At 39.5% G+C, this 19,510-nt stretch overlaps 4 protein-coding genes across 4 annotated transcripts; 3 read left to right on the top strand and 1 right to left on the bottom strand.

Moving 5' to 3' along the window:
• Window positions 1-3,084: 3,084 nt before the first annotated feature.
• On the top strand, window positions 3,085-3,969 carry LOC18026255. Its single transcript, XM_006409204.1, has one exon. The coding sequence runs from the start codon at window positions 3,085-3,087 to the stop codon at window positions 3,967-3,969; it is 885 nt and encodes a 294-aa protein (XP_006409267.1).
• A 208-nt stretch (window positions 3,970-4,177) lies between these two features.
• Window positions 4,178-4,837, bottom strand: LOC18026254. Its single transcript, XM_006409203.2, has one exon. It carries the CDS (start codon window positions 4,835-4,837, stop codon window positions 4,178-4,180), a length of 660 nt encoding a protein of 219 aa, XP_006409266.2.
• Window positions 4,838-9,544: 4,707 nt separating this feature from the next.
• Window positions 9,545-10,717, top strand: LOC18026253 (F-box protein At2g17690). The gene has a single exon (XM_006409202.1). It carries the CDS (start codon window positions 9,545-9,547, stop codon window positions 10,715-10,717), a length of 1,173 nt encoding a protein of 390 aa, XP_006409265.1.
• A 3,334-nt stretch (window positions 10,718-14,051) lies between these two features.
• On the top strand, window positions 14,052-14,888 carry LOC112089926. Its single transcript, XM_024160793.1, has one exon. It carries the CDS (start codon window positions 14,052-14,054, stop codon window positions 14,886-14,888), a length of 837 nt encoding a protein of 278 aa, XP_024016561.1.
• The last annotated feature ends 4,622 nt before the right edge of the window (window positions 14,889-19,510 follow it).

The raw sequence follows: 19,510 nt of genomic DNA, 5'->3' as shown, positions 1-19,510 counted from the left end.
TATAAAATCCAAAAGGAATGTATTCTCTGTTCTTATTCTAGCACATACTCTTTCTAAGCCAAACAAATGAATGGAACCATAAGGCTGATCTACAAGCCTCTACGAGTCATAATCTTTCTAGCAAGTTTAATATGTGTGTAAAAAAATCTTGATATATATTTTGTAATTAAATTATGTAGACTTACAACTTGAAGTCGAATAGGTTAATCAAGATTGTCCAAAAAGATAAATCAAGATTTTCGACGGTGCAAAATCACAAAGTATGCCACTGTTTTGTTGCCGGGGTAGTTGACTTGTTTCGGCACTAGAAAACTCAAGATATAGCACAAAATTTTTGGTTTTGAGATTTGGAGTCAAACTTTTTATTGTAGTTTTATATAAGTTTTAAAATATATTAATCAAAAGTTAGTTAATCTGTTGCAACTAAAGCCAAATTTGACAGAATTAGTTTGATGATTCTTTAATTGACAAAATAAATTAATAGATATTTTATTATTAAAAGCATACCATTTTTTTAGCCAATTTGATATCAATTCACTTTACTATTATACCAATTAATTTCTTAATTAAAAGCCTCGAAGTCCTGCTATTTTTTATTTTTTTGGAATTCTCATGCATTAGAAAGATTAGCATGGGGATACTGTCATACTGAACGCAAACGAGCAGACAATTGATAACTTCCTAGATTACTATATTCTACAATTTAATCTCCATTGTTATGCAAAAGCTTTAGCATAGTGTGCGTATCGGTCGATTATGTTGGTAATATTAATTTTCTTGTTAGTTAAACTTGGTGATTGTAATATTGCATTTGTGTACGATACTGACCCACGTGATAAGCACACCTTAACAAAACCCTTGTTAAGGTACGTTTAGACCCTAAACCCTTCATTTTTCAATGATATTTACATTCTAGCAAGTAGCAACAACACAAACTCTTGTTTGGTACGTTTAGACCCAAAAATAAAAAAATAAACGAGCTTTAATTTTATTTTAGAAACTCTTTATTTAGTTGTTTATGTTAGGGTTGTCCTTTATGTTATGCCATTACCAACGTCCACTCTTCCCAACTACATATTATTTTAATTACTGTGGAGAAAATGGTTGGAGAAGAAAAATAAAATGGGAGACTATTCCTCTATTTGATAAATATTAACACACCTGTCTTTGGTTAATGCCAAAAAAATACTTATCCATCATATATGACTCTGCTGAATTTGTAACTTCACCTCCTCCAAAGATGATTCCAACTCTACCCTCAAAGGCCTGCACAAATCATGTGATTTAATAATTCTACAATAATTTAATCTGCATGACTTCAGTAATTTTTGGTCTTTGTATATTTTCAGCCGTCGGCAGCTTATCTCAGAATACAAGATTACCAAATATGTTACTTAAACTAAAAATGCACTTAGTTCTACTGATGAAAAGTAGTTATGGAAGTATGAGATAACAAATTGATCACCAACAAGAAAATAAACAAATGTTTAACCTAGCTCAAAGGCAATGTTGACAAAAATAAAACTTCAAAGCAATCATTGATTCGTAAATGAATTTCTATTCTCTTCCAAATTAGAATTGTTTAGTTGTTCAGCACTTTTAGTTTCGAAACTACTTTAGGGAACGCACCTAACATCGCACCACAAGAAATACTCTTAGGAAAAAAAGTTTTTGGAGATCTATGCCTTGGAAAATGTTACGTAACATAATTGGAATTTCTTTGGATGCATGCAATAATTGGTGACTGCGTATAAGATTGTGCGACCTACAAAAGTGACGCTCATAAATGACAATATAATTAAATCTTTTATAACAATTGACCTAAGACATGACCATAAACAAAGAAAAATTAGTTCTTTAAAAACAAAAACTTCTGATCGGATAATTTGTAGAAACTAGGAAAAAATTGAACATCGGTTATTTGAAAACCTTTGAAAAGAACTAATTTTCTTAAATTTTGCTAATTTTTACATTAGTCAAACTCGAAACAACGAAACTTTATTATCTTAGTTTATCGAATATTAGTTTATGAGATTTTATTGTAGTTATATATGAATCAAAAATCATTAGGTGCAGGTGCACCTCCCCTTTTGTTAACTACAAAAATATTACAAAAGACGAAAACAAAATTTTTGACATTTTTCCACCTATTTTTTTGATATTTTCGTCTTCCATAAATTTACATTTGCAAACCATTCTGCATTAGTATATCATTATGTAATTGTAGTACCATTTTTCTATTCCTTTGATCTATGACTATTATTAATCACACTGATAACATCATCTTTTTATTTTGTTGAAATGTAAAATTTATTAACAATAAATGAAAATTATCTACAGAAATTGCTCAAGACCATGAACCGGTTTGGCCAAAAATCAGATCACAAAGCAAGAAAATGAAACATCATCATCATTTCTACGGATACAGTAAGGTGATTTCTAATTATTTATATCGATACTTTGCTGGAGCTTGTGAGTTGTGCCAAACCCAGCACATGAAACAAAAATATATATACACGTTGCGGTGTTTATTTTTTTCTTTCAATACAAAGAAATCATCAGCAAAAGATTCGACTTTCGAGTCTATTCCACGTGTCATAACCTAAGATGTTTGAGGCCAATCAAATTAAAATACTTTATATTACTTTATGTTAAACTAAAGGAGAACGTAACAGGTAAACCTAGGGAGAATGACGGGGTATAATATGGTTGAGGAAGATCTGCATTTCTTCACCTACCCAGACAATTTATAGACCGTTGATATTATTTTAATTCACAAAAATAGACTAGACCATTAATTATGTGGCATAACCGGAAGCACAACAAACGATGACTCATCAACTCTGTGGCCAAACTATTACGCATAATTTGACAATAGAATTTATGTAAACAAACATGACAACTCATCACACTTTTGGCCATAATTAAAATAAGAAAAAGATTCTTATTATTGTTGAAGTTTCGTTGGTCGACGTAACACATATACGGTAAAAACTCCCTATGATATAAATAGAGCTCGTTGAATAAAATCAGTATAGATAAACAAAGCTCAACGGAAAAAAATAAAAACAAAACAAAACAAATATGGCGATGATGATCATCAAGAATCATGTAAGATCGATAAGTTTACCTTCAAGATCTCATCCTAGCACAGCAGCGATCGAGGAATCGCTCGACAAGCTTCTTATCACTATGAACACGAAGACGATGGCGTCATCATCTGAATCGGTTTACTCCGGTTTAAAAGGGCTGGAGGATCTGTACGACTGTACGGAGGATTTATTGAAGATGGGTCCGACACAAAGTGTGTTATCGTTTAATGACGAGAGAAAGAAGATTCAGAGAGAGTTTATGGAGGAAATGCTTGATGGTTCATTGAGGCTAATGGATATATGCAACGTCTCGAGAGATCTTATTGTTGAGACTCATGAGCACGTACTTGTTCTTCAGTCTCGTGCTAGGAGAAGGAAAGATGTCGATTACTCGGGCTATGTGGGTTTTAGGAAGAACATGAGGAAAGAAGTGAAGAAGCTTCTTGGATCATTGAAGAACATTAATGTAGGGTTAGCGATGAGAGAACGTGATCATGATCAAGACGGGGATGTTCAATTTTTAGCCGTGATTCACACTATGAGACGTGTCGTTTCGATGACCGTTTCGGTCTTGAAGTCTTTCTTGGAGTTCTTGTCGGGACGACAAAACGGGAAGGACATAAGGAGCAAGTTGGCTATGGTACTCATCATGAACAAGAAGTTTCATGATCACGATTTGATCGTCAAGAATGAGTTAAAGAGTGTAGATTCAGCGATTTCTGGAGATTCTTGCTCTCAAGAAGATCTTCATAAAAAGCTTGAGGACCTCGAGGTATTGATTGGAAGGTTTGATCAAAGTCTAGAAGGATTGTTTCGAGGGTTGATCAGAACACGGGCCTCGCTTCTCAACATAATATCTCAACAGATGTATATGTAATATTGTAATCTTCATAGGCATTTTATTTTAGAGGATTTGTCGGAGGGATACATAATATTATACTAATATAAAATTTGGTAAACATTAGTTTAGGGTTTTGGCTTAATCCTCCTTTTCATCCTCTTCATCTTCATCTTCTGGTGGTGACATGTTGAGATCAAACTTTGGAATAGATTCCGATCCAGCTTCCTCTTCTTTTTCCATCGGATCAACATTCAAATATCCCTAATCCCCCGATGCCAAAACCAAGCGCCCCACCAGCTGAAGAAACAGAAGCAGAAACGACCACACCAAATCCTTCCTCAGTCGAATTGAATGTGGGCGAAGGAAGGAAGCTTTGATAACCATGGTCCTTGTGCGCCGCCCTTAAGTGGCCAAAGACAGCCTTCCAAGAAATAAAGTCTCTCCGACATATGTTACATTTAGGAGGACCTTGAGGCGGTGCATGCAATTGAGAAGTTCCTTTCTTCTTTGCTTTCTTAGCTGGCTCCTCTTCTCCTGCCGAACCGATGGCTGTAGAACCGGAGGCTCCAGCCGCATCATCCAATTCATCCATCCTAGAACGACGACCTAACTTTGTGTTTTTGGTATTTTCGCCAATCGCATCGACCGTTTGCTCCATCTCTCCCTTTGAAACATTGACCTTTTGCTCCATCTCTCCCTTTGAAACATCGACTTCTTCGGCGGCTGCCATAACCAACTCAGCCGCAACGACGACATTGTGGAGGCCTGCTTCCTCCATATTAAGGCGTTCACTAACATTCAGTGCGGGAAGGGCGCATAAGATTTCACCAATTTCTCCTTCTTCAACGCACCAAAGATAGCCATTGTCGTCAGATCTTTCATTGATCTCTTCCTCGGTAACCATTTTTGTTTTCTCAGAATTACTCATATTTTTTTCCTTGTTGAGAGTAATCTAAAATACTTTTATTATATAGAAAAAAATCGATGTCATTTCATTGATTGACCAAGTGTCAAATGTTCTGCATTGATTTTTAAAAAATACCTTATAATAAGATTCTTCCCATAAATCTCCTTTTGAATAGATATTACTTTATGAATTACTGCTCTATTCAACGTTTTATTTGGTTTCTTTAAAAGGTTAAGACCAACAAACACATCGATTCGTAGCAATAAGAATGAATGGTGAACCATATATGTCTATACGAATTATTAGAAAGAAACTACTTGCTATACATTCAAAAGCCATGTCTGTACGAAGTCAAAACATAAACCGATAAACACAAACCCGAGTGTTTTTGTAACATCCCTATCCCAGACTTCCTAAGAAAACCGGAGAAATCAGGCATGTTAGGTTGGCCATCTAACCGCATTCGGTCAGACGCCTGATTTGGTCCAGATAGTGAGCCTCAGGTCTGCCAGGATCGAAAACGCCCAGGTAACAATCAACAACATAGACTTAAACTGATCTTTCACCTACACCTGATAAGACAAGGGAAGAGGAGAGGTGAGTAATGGGGATTACTCAGTGAGAACCAGACCAGCCTCCCTTCTCACTCATTTATTTCCAACCACCATGTCAAGAATAAATTCAACAAGCAACACACAAGCATCCTAGCGATGCACAAACAACTAGCAAGCAATTGTGATGTCTCCAACCTTGCCAAGTCACACAGACAGGCACTGCCAGGTCACATAGATAGGCTCTACATCGCCAGGTCACAAAGACATGCACCAGGTCACACAGACAGGTTCAACATTGCCAGGTCACACAGACAGACTTCCAGTCATATAGACTCCGGAAGGATCGGCGTACCTTCCCCCACCGTTGAACTACCGCTTTGGTCACACAGACAGCAATAGCCCAGCAAACAAGTCCATACCTCGGCACATCACCACCGAGATAAACACCTGATCTAGCTACACTACCAATCACTAACCACACATCAGGGTGAACAATCAAATATGCTGGTTCTTCCTCTAATGAGATCCTATATCATTTCATTAGATTTACACATGGATATAGCTAGATGCACAAGGAAACATCCTATGCTCATCAGATCTAGACCTCACACACTAGAAGAAGACAAATGAATAAAAGGAAGACCCTAGATCTAATCCTCACCTTAGCAACAAAGCAGATCTGGACATCTGACACGGACACAGCGATATCTCCTGGCACAGATCTTTGATTCAGATGAACTCGGTCTTCTGGGGGTAGAAGGAATCATCAAAGAGTAAGACCGAAAAGGAGAAAACACTTTATTACGTCAACACTAGTTCCTCCCCATTAGCCACGCCAACTAAAAGAAAAATAAAACAAACCTCTACGAATCTAGAAAATATACGAGAGTGAATGAGTGAGAGTTATCATTGAAAGTTGAAACTGATCAATACTAGTACTAGTAACGTGCCTTCCTAGTATCTTGAAATAATTTTTGACAGAAATACTAGGTTAACATTTCTCTGATACCTTGTCAAGAAACCTAGTTTGGTGTAAAGATCTTTTTATTCATTCTGTTAAGTTTTGTTTTATATACACAATAGATAACCTAATTACAAAGCTGTAAAATGCAAGTTACATAAGTAGTTAACTATTTACATATTTAGGCCACATCTCTCTTAACAGTTGATTGTCCTTGCTTGAGTACGTCCTCATCTCCAGCTTGCTTGTTTTCATACTACAATATATATATATATATATATATATATATATATTTATCAACTTCACATTTTGTTCTGAGAATCTCATGTCGTAAGGGGTTTTACTCGGACCACACTACGAAGTTTACCTAGCTCATTCATTATATGTTGAAGCATTTCTATGATTTCCTTAAAGACTGATCTTTTTTTAGGGTTTTAATGTCATCATGCATCTCTCTAGAAGTACCTGATTTACCGTGAGGTGTAAGAATACACGTAACTAGACGTGTGAGTGTGTTGAGTTTCCTAACTTTGATCTATTCCTCTCGTTTACCCATCTCTGCACTATGTGGGCTATTCGAGAAGCAAAATTTTGATGGAGGATAACTATTAATTGGGACTTGATGACATCATAGCATGGAAAGAGAAAAGAATGAGCCAAAACCTTACATTGCAAAGTGACATTACAAAATTTCATGTAATTATATTTGTAACAAGACATTATTTAGTTTTGAATGAAATTATTTTATAAATACATTTTTTCTCTCTTTCAAGAGTTCGAGAAGGAAGAATGTACTTCTAAGAAATTTAAATTCGAAAATAAATAATGTCATTTGTTAAAATTTTGTAAGTTAACACCATAAATCTATCAAAAAATATAATATATACATATTGTTTTTTTAAAAAAAAAAACTTATAGTTAAAGAAATCATTACTGTCACATAGACTGTCATAAGAAAATCATTAAAAAGTGTCTACATTGTGGCTTTGGTCCTCATCATGAACAAGAAGTTTCATGATCACAATTTGATCGTCAAGAATGAGTTAAAAAGTGTAGATTCAGCGATTTTTGGAGATTCTTGCTCTCAGGAGGATCTTCATAAGAAGGTTGAGGACCTCGAGGTATGAATTGGAAGGTTTGATAAAAGTCTAGAAGGATCTTCATAGGCATTTTATTTTAAAGGTTTGCCGGAGGGATACATATTATACATATATAAAATTTTGTAAACACTAGTTTTTTTTCTTTCTACAGCTGTAAACACTAGTTTAATTGATTATATATAGACATATTTTATCAAAGATATAACAATTTGCGGTCACATGTTTTGGTATCATTTGGTGATGATATTATGCATTTGAATCACCGAGTGTGTCAAACAAAATTCACCGAATGTGTCCAGTGAAAGTAATTTTCCCGAATACAAAAATGATTTACTTACATTTTCTAGTAATGTATATCTTCGTAAGTCAACAATTATCAAAAACTAAATTGTTCTTGGTTCTTATTCTATTACAATACTGGATCCAGAAACCAGTATTTGCTTCTGCTTTTGGATGCAATACTGTTAGTTTAGAAAATTCCATTTTAATATTTGTGTTTGGATCTTATATGGATGCAAAATTATTCGTATAACAAAAAAAACTTGATATATTTTATACAAAACTATGATATTGTGTTTATGTAGACTTACAACTTCAACTGGAAATAGAAAAATCAAAATTTGCGATGAAATTGCAGAATCATATATTAATTATGTTACATAATACTTCAAGTGAACAGGAATCCACACAGAAGAAAACAAATTCGAGCTCTTAGCAACCTAAATCAATGAATTTGACACTTCACAAATTGTATCATTATAAGTTTTGTTTTAGTATATTGATTAGAAAGAGAAAATTATTGTGTGTACTAATAAAGAATAATGTAAAACTTTTACTAATTTTTGTAATTTATGTAAAATATGTGAAAATAACATTATTTGTAAAACAAAAGAAGCAAAGTTAAGGATAAAATTTATCACAAACTTAATTAATAACAATAATTATATTACATACAAAAATATATAATAAAATTAACCAACAAAATAATGGTAATTTGGTAGTGGATAAACAATATTACAAAATCTATGGATAATCCTAAAAATATTATGAGTTTTGGGACTACCATACTAGTACATAATATTATTATTTTTTAAAAAAATTTTAAAAAAGATTTTTTATAGACGGTTTTTTGGGTACATAAGGATATGATTTTTCTTTTTAATCCCAACAACATTTCTACAAAAATTTATATGGCCGGAAAGGAAAAAATAATAATAAAAAAGAATTAGAAGAGAAAAGAATAGAATTGTATTCAATTAATTAAAATAATATCATTATTATGTAGTATTTAATTTTGTAGTCTTCTGTTCACATTAATAGCACATAATTCCTCTAAAATATTTTTTTTAAATAGTATAGCTAATATGGCAAAATCAGAACTTTTTTTTTTCAAAAGTAATGTAGTGAGAGACTGAAAGAGTGTTTACATAAAATCTTTTTATTTGGTCAAAGTTTACATAAAATCTAAAATACTTATATTATATGGAAATAAATCGATGTCATTTCATTGATTTAAATATTTTGTTAAAATAGTATAACCAATATGGAAAAATAATAACTTTTTTTTCAAAATTAGTGTAGTGAGAAACTGAGAAAGTGTTTATATAAAATCTTTTTATTTGGTCAAAGTTTACATAAAATCTAAAATACTTTTACTATATGGAAAAAAATCGATGTCATTTCATTGATTAAAATATTTTATTAAAATAGTATATCCAATATGGCAAAATCATAATTTTTTTTTTCAAAAGTAGTGTAGTGAGAGACTGAGAGAGTGTTTACATAAAATCTTTTTATTTGGTCAAAGTTTACATAAAATCTAAAATATTTTTAATATATAGAAAAAAATCGATGTCATTTCATTGATTTTATTAAGTGTCAAATACTCTGCATTGATTTTAAATAAATAACCTATAATTCTTCCCATAAATCTTCTTTTGAATAGATATTATCTTATCAATTGCTGCTTTATTCAACGTTTTATTTAGTTGCTCTAAAAAGTCAAGACAAACATATACATCGACTCATAGCTATAAAGAATGATAGCGTTTTGCTTTTGAAAAATTTTGAAACAAAGAGAATGAACAAAATGATTGATTGGTCTATGTTACCGAAGGAGCTACTCTTGATGATTGCCATCCGTTTGTATTCTGTCCTCGAGCTCCTCCACTTCCGTAGCACCTGTACATCTTGGCGCTCCTCCATTTCTGTTGCTGATGACAATCCTTTCCCAAGCCGCCCTCTCATCCACCTCAACCCCCTCATCGCAACTGTGGTTATTAAACCACCTAGAAAGAAACAACTCTACGGCCTCAACTACAGGGAGTTTCTATCACACACCTCCTTTTTCCGAGTCTCCTCCTCAAACCAGGGGTGGCTGATCAAATGCGACACAGCGGGGCTCACTTATGGGACATTTCGTTGTCTTCTCAACCCTCTTTCGCGCCTCCCCTTGCATCATTGGTGCCAAAATATCGACCTTACCAAATTCAAAGTTCTTGAGATTCAACCAGCCTATACTGTTCAAAACTGGCTAAAGAAGAACCAAGATTTTGGGTTCAAAAGATTGGTCCTTACGGGAAAACATCCACTTCTCGGAGTCTGCTGCGACGGGAAGATCAGGTACTGGAACGGAGTAATTTGGACCAGAATCAAAGACCAAGTGGCTCTATTCTGCGACATTATAGTCCAGAGAGGGCTAGCCTACGCCTTGGATTCCAATGGGATTGTTTGGTGGATTAGTTCATCTCTCGACATCTACAGGTATGGACCTTCACTCGATGAAAACATCACTGATGACTCTTGTAGAGACTTAACCTTAGTGGAGTGTTGTGAAGAGTTTTACATTGTGGATCGTCTCCTTGAAGATAATCTTCAGAAAATAAAAGTTAGGTCAGTGAATCGTCAAAGTTATCCTCCAAGTTACAAAGTGATACACGATGATGTTGGGATCACGAGATGCGAGTTATCAGAAAGAAACTATTATACCAAAATGGTTGGTTTCAAGGTTTACAAGGTGGATGAAGAATTGGAGAAATGGGTACAAGTTAAGTCTTTGGGAGACAATGCGCTTGTGATGGCTACTGATACTTGTTTCTCGGTTTTGACTCATGAATTCAACGGATGTCTGCCCAACTCTATTTACTTCTCTGATGAGGACGAATATGAGATTAATGTGTTCAAGCTAGACGATGGTAGTATTATGACAATGTCGGGATATTCACAGGATTGTTTCCAAATGTTTGTTCCTAGCTTTCATTGAATCTTGTTTAGTGTCAAAGCTATTTTCTTTATATTAAGAATACCTATCATTATCTAATAAAACCGTACCTTTCATCTTCTTTTTTGGTATATCAAACAAAAAAATGCAACATGTCTATTTGTTGGTATCGTGTTGAGGCATTAAGATGTTTTAGGCACTGCATCAGATGAATGATGAGCCATGTCTGTACGAATTATTAGAAAGAAACTACTTGCTATATATCCCAAAGCCAAGTCTGTACAAAGTCAAAACATAAAACGATAAACACAAACCCAAGTGTTTTGGTAACCGAGGATTGATTTGATTTTGGGATGATTAAAGATAAATGGTTCAAGCAGTTATGTATTGTATATTTGTATGATGAAGCAGACAAAAGAAGTCATTATAGTATTTCAGTATTTGAGTTGGGCTAATACATGCCTGAACACGATCTTGGTCTTGGTCTAGCTCAAGCAGGATGTGCATGCATGTAACAGACATTAATTAATGGAAAATATGTAACATCCAAAACAATTAATATGTGCTCATAAAATGTAGTACTATTTCTTGACTTGATTAAGATCAAAATGATTTAGTCAAATGAATGCGCAACTCTTTTAAACTTCATTTTCGTAAAAAAAAATGTGTGTGTGTGTGGTGGGGGGGGGGGGGGGTTCTAATGTAGAAAGGAATCGTCAAAAAATGTGACTAAAAGGAGAAAATACTCTCTTAGGTTAAAATTACGCCCTCCCCCATTAGCCACGCCAACTAAAAGAAAAATAAAACAAACAGCTGTACAAGTCTAGAATATGTAAGAGTCTGAATGAGTGAGAGTTATCAATTATCATCATTGAAAGTTGAAACTGATCAGAACTAGTAACATGGCTTTCTTAGTGCTTGAAAGAAATTTCAACAGAGGCCTTCTTAGTGCTTGAAAGAAATTTCAACAGAAACTAGATTAACATTTCTCTGATACCATGTCAAGAAATCTAGTTTGGTGTAGAGACTTTTATTATTCATTAAATGTTAAAGCTTTGCTTCATATACACAATATATGACCTAATTACAAAGATTTAAATTGCAAATACATAAGTAATGAACTAATTACATAATTTGGCCACTTCTCTCTTAATAATTGCTTGTCCTTAATTAATTGCCTGAGTACGTCCTCATCTCCAGCTTGCTTGTTTTCATACTACAATATATCTATATAAATATATATATATATATATATATATTATAATCTCCAACTTCACATTTGTTGTGAGAATCTCGTGTCGTAAGGGGTTTTTACTCGCACCACACTACGAAGTTTACCTAGCTCATTCATTATCTGTGGAAGCATTTCTTTCCTCAAATATTGATCATTGTTTAGGGTTTTGATGCCATCATGCATCTCTCTAGAAGTACCGGATTTACCGTGAGGTGTAAGAATACACGTAATTAGACGTGTGAGTGTGTTGACTTTTCCAGCCCTGATTTAACGCTCTCTCGTTTATCCATCTCTTCACTATGTGGCTATTCGAGAAGCCAAATTTTGATAGAGGATAACTTCTAGTTGGGACTTGTTGACATCATAGCATAGAGAGAGAAAGGATAAGCCAAAACCTGACATTGCTAATAAGTGACAATACAAAACCTGAAACTATATCTATAACGTGAAATTATTTAGTTTCGAATATAATTTTCTTATAAATACATTATTTCTCTCTTTCAAGAATTTCAAGAAGGAAAAATGTACTAAGAAATTTAAATTCGATTTCGTATTGAGCTAATGTCGTATTGAGCCGATTTCGAAATGAAAATTTCATGTTACATCCTTTTAAAATAAAAAATAAACGTGCAAATAACTTAGTTACTATTCAAAATTAGAAAATCGAGAATAGCCATAGAGATATTGTGCATTTATCATAAATACATGTTTGAGTCGGTTTCACCCCAAACGGATAAAACCATCTCAAAATGACTAAGTATAGAAGAAAACTAATTTGGCCGAGCTGTCCACCAAATATGGGCCGAGCTGTCCCACAAAACAAGTGGGCCGAGCCGCGCTCACCAAGACGAGTGGACCGAGCCGCGCACAAGAGGAATGGACCGAGCTGTGAACGGGCCGAGTCGTAAGGAGGAAGTAAATGGGCCGAGCTGTGCAAGATAGCGAAGGGACCGAGCTGTGCGAGAAAGCAAATGGGCCGCGAGCCGCATAAGAAGGGGAATGAGCCGAGCCGATTTTGGGCCGAACCAAGGCTTTGAAAGACAGAAGCCCATAAGAAAGCCCTAAGCGAAGTATTATGACGGTGGCCGCACGAAACGATAAGGAAATGTTCCGAAAATCTCTTCCGAGATTCTCGGCTAAGCGGTTCAAGAAATTAGTATAAATAGGATATCTCTGCGATTCATTAAGTAATTTTTTGCAACCCTAAGCAATAAAGACTAAACACTTTCACGGCAATAAAAACCTTCTTTCGATCTTACTGTTCTTGCGATAAACCCTAGATGTTTCCGATCCCTTAAGTTTTCCTTAGCAAATTTTTGGTTGTGCGAGTTTTGGCTCACACAATTTGGCGCCGTCTCAGGGGACTCGAAACTTTCTTACTCTAAATTGACGAGACTTTAAGATCCGAAGAACATGGCGAGCAACACCCTCGACGATAACAACAACAACAACGATAACGGCGCGGAGAAGGACACTCCAGCATCAGGCAAAACGACGGCGACGACCGAAACCCAAGAGGAGATGCGAAACATGATGGCTGCGTTGAAGAAGAAGATCGATGAGCAGGACAAAAGAAACGAGGCGATTACAGAGAGGCTCGACGCGATGGCGGCCGAGCAACGACACCCAACTTGGAGAGCCGGAATCTCCGACCCAATAGGTGGAATCCGCAGACGCTTCGATTTCTCAACACCTGCAGAGGCCTCGGGAAGCGGCGCAAGAAATCCCTTGGCTCCGCCAATGTTTCGTCCTCTCGGCAAACAGACTCCCGCGGCAACCCGAGTCAACATGACCGAGCCGCCCCCACTCCGTCGGAACTCAAGGCGACGAGCCGGCGAAGAGGAGAATGACGCGATCGACCTGGACGCCCAACAGAACGATGGAACCACGAACTCGCAACAAAACGGCTCGGCTCGGCGAATAAGCCAAGAAGAGCTCGCCTCGGCACTAAACGGCGTCCGGACTGACGAAATCACCGACCAGGCTTGCGGCGACAACCCAATTGAGGAAGAAGAAAACCTCCAATGGATCGAGCAGGCGGAACGCAAATATGAGCCGAGGAGAGAGGAGCGGGAGCGACTCCCCGAATCGAAGGGAATGACTCACGCACAAACCCTCGAAATCAAAGAGCTGCGAGTATCAATGGCTCGGACAGTAGCCGAGATACGGGCCATGAAGTCTCAAGTGCATAACGCGACGAGTGCATCGCCCGAGATCGATCGGATGCTTGAAAAAACCCAGAGAACACCATTCACGGCGAGAATCACAGAGGCTAGGATTCCCGAGCCGGGGAAGGTGAGAATCCCATTTTACGAAGGAACGACCGATCCGAAAGCGCACATCACAGTGTTCCGGATAGCAATGGGACGAGCTTTCACGAAAAACACTGCCAAACTGACCGAGCGGGAAGTAGATGCCGGTTATTGTTTACTCTTCATGGAACATCTCAAGGGAGCCGCGCTCGAGTGGTTTTCAAGGCAGGAGCGTAATTCAATCGGCAGTTTCCAACAGCTCTCTGCTTTGTTCCTTAAACAATACTCGATGTTTATGGACAGAGGAACTTCTGATGCCGACTTGTGGACGCTATCCCAAGGACCGAATGAACCGCTTCGGAATTACATGGCAAGGTTCAAGGCGGTCGTATCCAAAATAGAAGGAATAAGCGACAAGGCTGCACTCGAAGCTCTGAAACGATCTTTAGGGTACAAATCCGAATTTCAACGGGAAATGGAACTCAACACACCACAAACGATTCAAGATACCTTGCATCGGTCATCAGACTTCGTCGTAAACGAGGAAGAGATGAAGAATCTGGACGAGCAGTACGAAGCAACGAAAGCAGCAATCCGAAGCTCGATTTTGGCGCGCCCTTCGAAGAAAGGCAATCCATCAAACAACGCAACAACGCAGAGCTCGGACGAACCTAGAAGCGGAGGTGCCCACAACTACCAAGTAGGCACTGGACGCGGAAGAGGATAGCCGCGCAACAAACACCTGGGTAAGAAAGCCCACCAACTATGACGAAAAGGCATTCTGCGAGTATCATCAGACCTACGGGCATTCAACGGCACAATGCCGAACCCTAGGAGCAAAACTCGCAGCTAAGATGGCGGCGGGAGAGCTCCAGAACGCGGTTAACCTCAAAGACCTCGTCTCTAATGAACCAAAAGAAGGAGCCGAGCTGAGTGGCGCGGCAGAACCCGCAAATCCTCCCCAACGAGGCGTTAACTCCAAACGCGACAGGAGAGGCGAACCCGAAGAGCGACCTGAGCCGAGGCAAAGGATCAACATGATCAAGGGTGGATCTCAATATTACCAAGACATGGTGTCCTCCATCAAAGCTTACCAGCGGCGAGCCGAAGCTAAGGAAAATTGGACAGAACCGACCGATCTCCCGAACACAGTGATCTCCTTCGCCGAGGAGGAAACAGCAGGAATCGATAGACCACACAATGATCCACTGGTGATCGAATTGACGATCAGGGATCACGATGTACCGAGGGTGCTCATCGATACTGGGAGCTCGGTAAACGTCATTTTCAGGGAAACGCTCAGAAGGATGGGAATCGATCTCTCCGAGGTGACGGCAATCCCCAAACCCCTAACCGGATTTTCAGGAGAAACAACGATGACCATGGGAACAATTAGGCTCCCTGTGGTAGCTGGCAGAGTCACTAAGATCGTCGAATTCTGCGTCACCGATCACCCAGTAATCTACAATGTATTATGGGAACTCCATGGATCAACGGGATGAGGGCGGTCTCTTCCACCTATCATCTCTGCCTCAAATTCCCGACTCCAGCAGGCATCAAAACGATCTGGGGAAATCAGAAGGAGTCGCGAATATGCTGCTTAGCGGAGCACAAGCTGAGGAATCCTGTCACCGACGCACGAGCAGACATAGATCGCAAAAAGATGAAGACAGACCGAGAGCCTGCGAACGACCTCTCGAAACTCTTATAGCAATTACAGATCGCGGAGAGCCGCCAAAACGCGCGCCGAGCCGGTATGTGATGCAGTGGACTCGGTGTACATAGACGAAGCGCGTCCAGAACGATGCGTTGAAATCGGAGCAAAACTAGAAGAACCTCTGAGAAGCAAACTTCTTTCTCTCCTCAAAGAGAACATCAACATTTTTGCCTGGACAGCAGAAGATATGTCGGGATAAGCATCAACATGACCTGTCACGAGCTGAATGTGGATCCAACCTTCAAACCAATCAAGCAGAAAAGAAGGAAGCTCATACCCGAACGAGCTAAAGCAGTTAACGACGAAGTGGAGAGATTGCTCAAAGTAGGATCAATCGCTGAGGCCAAATATCTAGACTGGCTCGCGAATCCAGTGGTTGTAAAGAAGAAGAACGGCAAGTGGCGGATCTGTGTAGATTTCACTGATCTCAACAAGGTGTGCCCAAAAGACAGTTTTTCCGTGTCGCACATCGACCGGCTCGTCGAAGCCACTGCGGGAAATAGGCTGTTAACATTTATGGACGCGTTCTCTGGCTACAACCAAATCCTGATGCATCCCAATGATCGGGAAAAAACGGCATTCATAACTGATCGCGGGATATACTGCTACAAAGTCATGCCGTTCGGGCTCAAGAACGCAGAACCAACATATCAACGGCTCGTCAATAAAATGTTCGCGGCTCAGCTCGGAAAAACCATGGAGGTATACATCGATGATATGTTAGTCAAATCACTCGAAGAGAAAGAACATATCACGCATCTACGAGAATGCTTCGAGCAGTTGAACGAACACAACATGAAGCTAAACCCGGCAAAGTGTAGGTTCGCGGTTACTTCAAGAGAGTTTCTCGGCTATCTGGTAACTCACCGAGGCATTGAAGCGAATCCCAAGCAGATCAAAGCATTGATCGAGATGACCTCACCAAGGACGAAGCGAGAAGTGCAAAAGCTTACAGGAAGGGTCGCAGCGCTAAACAGATTTATTTCCTGTTCCACCGACAAGTGCCTGCCTTTCTACGACACTCTTCGGGAAAATAAGAAATTCGAGTGGGACGAGCGATGCGAAGCAGCTTTCCATGAATTGAAGAGTTATCTGGCGAGCCCGCCGATCTTGGCAAAACCAGTTGAAGGAAAGCCTCTCTTCCTCTAGATCGCCGTATCTGCTACAACTGCGAGTGGGGTGCTTATCAGAGAAGAAAGGTCCAAGCAAAAACTCATCTTCTACGTTAGCCAGACACTGACCGACGCCGAGGCCCGCTACCCCCAGATCGAGAAAGTCGCCCTAGCCGTCGTAGTTTCGGTTCGCAAACTGCGTCCATATTTTAAATCACATTCGATTGTTGTGCTCGTTACACTTCTGCTGCGCTCGATCCTACACAGCCCGAGCCAATCCGGTCGGCTCGCCAAGTGGGTCATAGAGCTGAGCGAGTACAACATAGAGTATCGGAACAGGTCGTCTGCAAAGTCACATGTGCTTGCAGATTTTCTCATCGAACTCCCAGCCGATGCAACGAACGAGCCGATCCCAGACGAAGTATGGATGCTGCACGTCGACGGCTCGTCATCTAAACACGGCTCAGAAATAGGAATCCGCCTCACCTCTCCCACAAGAGAGATATTGGAGCAGTCTTTTTGCCTAAACATCCACGCCTCGAACAATGAAGGAGAATACGAAGCACTGATAAGAATCTTTAGCGATTCACAGCTCGTAGCATGTCAATTCAACGGAGAATACAAGGCGAAGGATGGACGAATGGGAGCTTACCTCAAGGTGGTCCGAGAGTTGGAGCTGAAGTTCGACAAGTTCGAGCTCACTTGAATACGCCGAGGAGAAAACACCTCGGCTGACGCCTTGGCAGCACTTGCTTCGACCTCAGACCCGGATTTCCGACGGACGATTGCAGTTGAATTCATCGAACGTCCTAGCATCGAAGAGGTAGAAGGAGTTCGATGATAAATCCTCTTGAACAAGAACCAGAGAACGACGAAGCCATCGCTATGAACGAAGACGCCTCACCAGCCGAGCTGGAGTACGGCTGCGACAAAGAATGGCTCGGAGCCATCCGAGTATATATCGCCGATGGAGAAGTGCCAACCGACAAGTGGGAAGCCCTTAAATTAAAAGCTCAGGCCGCGCGGTATGTCCTCGTCGACGGCGAGGTGTTTAAATGGAGATTTTCAGGATCTCTCATGACATGCGTCGAAAGACCGGAGGCAAGAAAGATCATGCACGGAGTGCACAGCGGCGCGTGCGGAAACCATTCTAGCGGAAGGTCGCTCGCGATCAAGATAAAACGGCACGGTTACTTCTGGCCTATGATGGTTAAGGACTGCGAGAAATTTACGGCGAAGTGCGAGAAGTGTCAACGGCACGCTCCAACAATTCAGCTGCTGTCATCAATTTCGTCACCTTATCCTTTCATGAGATGTTCGATGGACATAGTCGGACCTCTACATCGATCGAAGCAGAAGCGCTTTCTGCTCGTCCTCACGGATTATTTTTCCAAGTGGGTCGAGGCCGATTCCTACGCAAGCATAAAGGATGTCCAAGTCAAACACTTCGTCTGGAAAAATATCATCTGCAGACACGGGGTCTCCTACGAGATAGTCACCGATAACGGATCCCAGTTCATCTTGACGCGCTTTGAAGCTTTCTGCGAGAAATGGAAAATCCGTTTGAGCAAATCTACGCCAAGGTACCCTCAAGGGAACGGACAAGCCAAAGCAGCCAACAAGACAATCCTAGACGGCCTAAAGAAGAGGCTCGACGCAAAGAAAGGACGATGGGCAGACGAATTCGAAGGAGTCCTTTGGTCGCATCGAACAACTCCACGCCGAGCCACCGGAAAAACTCTATTCGCTCTAGTCTATGGAGAGGAATGCGTAATTCCCCCCGAGGTGGATTTCCCAGGTATTTGACGAAGACTCCTCCCAGGACAGGAGGGCTTGAACCACTTGATGATTCTGGATGAGCTCGATCTAGTCAACGAAAGGCGCGACCAGGATTTAATCCGAATCCAGAACTATCAACAAGCAACGGCGAGATACTACAACAAAAATGTTCGTAGTCAAAGATTCAAAGAAGGAGAGCTCGTCCTTCGAAAGGTTTTCCAAAACACTGCCGAGAAGAATGCAGGAAAGCTCGGAGCAAACTGGGAAGGTCCTTACAAGATTACAAAAGTAGTTCGCCCAGGAGTCTACGAACTCGCGACGGTAGCTGACGAAGCGATTCCAAGATCATGGAATCAATGCACCTGAAGAAATATTATCACTAAGGCTACAACACGGTCAACATGAACTACAGGACGGCTTGATCCCTGCAAAGGGTACGTAGGCAGCCCGTCCTCGGACGGGTTCAGCTGTCCCCCCTTCTAAAAGGGGGGGGGAGTGGGTACGTATACACATACCTTCATTTAACTCTACAATTTTAGCTCGTCTACCATCTCTAGGAACATTTCCACTTTGGCCAATTTTCAGTTCATTTTAAATCATCTACTTATTTCATGTTCACCTCGGAATTCTAGTTCGTTCATTGTCGCTTCGGCTAGTTTCTCATTCTTTTTAAATTAGCAACTTATTTCATGTTTGCCTCGGATTTTTAATTCGTTCACTCATCATTTCGGCGAAATATCA

The sequence above is a fragment of the Eutrema salsugineum genome, unplaced genomic scaffold (genome assembly GCF_000478725.1).
Source record: "Eutrema salsugineum unplaced genomic scaffold, Eutsalg1_0 scaffold_11, whole genome shotgun sequence".
Taxonomy (NCBI): Eukaryota; Viridiplantae; Streptophyta; class Magnoliopsida; order Brassicales; family Brassicaceae; genus Eutrema; species Eutrema salsugineum.
Note: the sequence above shows the minus strand (reverse complement) of the source record. Positions and strands in the feature narration are given on the sequence as shown.

What these genes read in the sequence shown, in the direction of transcription:
- LOC18026254 (XM_006409203.2), bottom strand. Translation starts at nt 4,837, where the DNA reads ATGGTTACCGAGGAAGAGATCAATGAAAGATCTGACGACAATGGCTAT.
- LOC112089926 (XM_024160793.1), top strand. Translation starts at nt 14,052, where the DNA reads ATGGCTCGGACAGTAGCCGAGATACGGGCCATGAAGTCTCAAGTGCAT.
- LOC18026255 (XM_006409204.1), top strand. Translation starts at nt 3,085, where the DNA reads ATGGCGATGATGATCATCAAGAATCATGTAAGATCGATAAGTTTACCT.
- LOC18026253 (XM_006409202.1), top strand. Translation starts at nt 9,545, where the DNA reads ATGATTGATTGGTCTATGTTACCGAAGGAGCTACTCTTGATGATTGCC.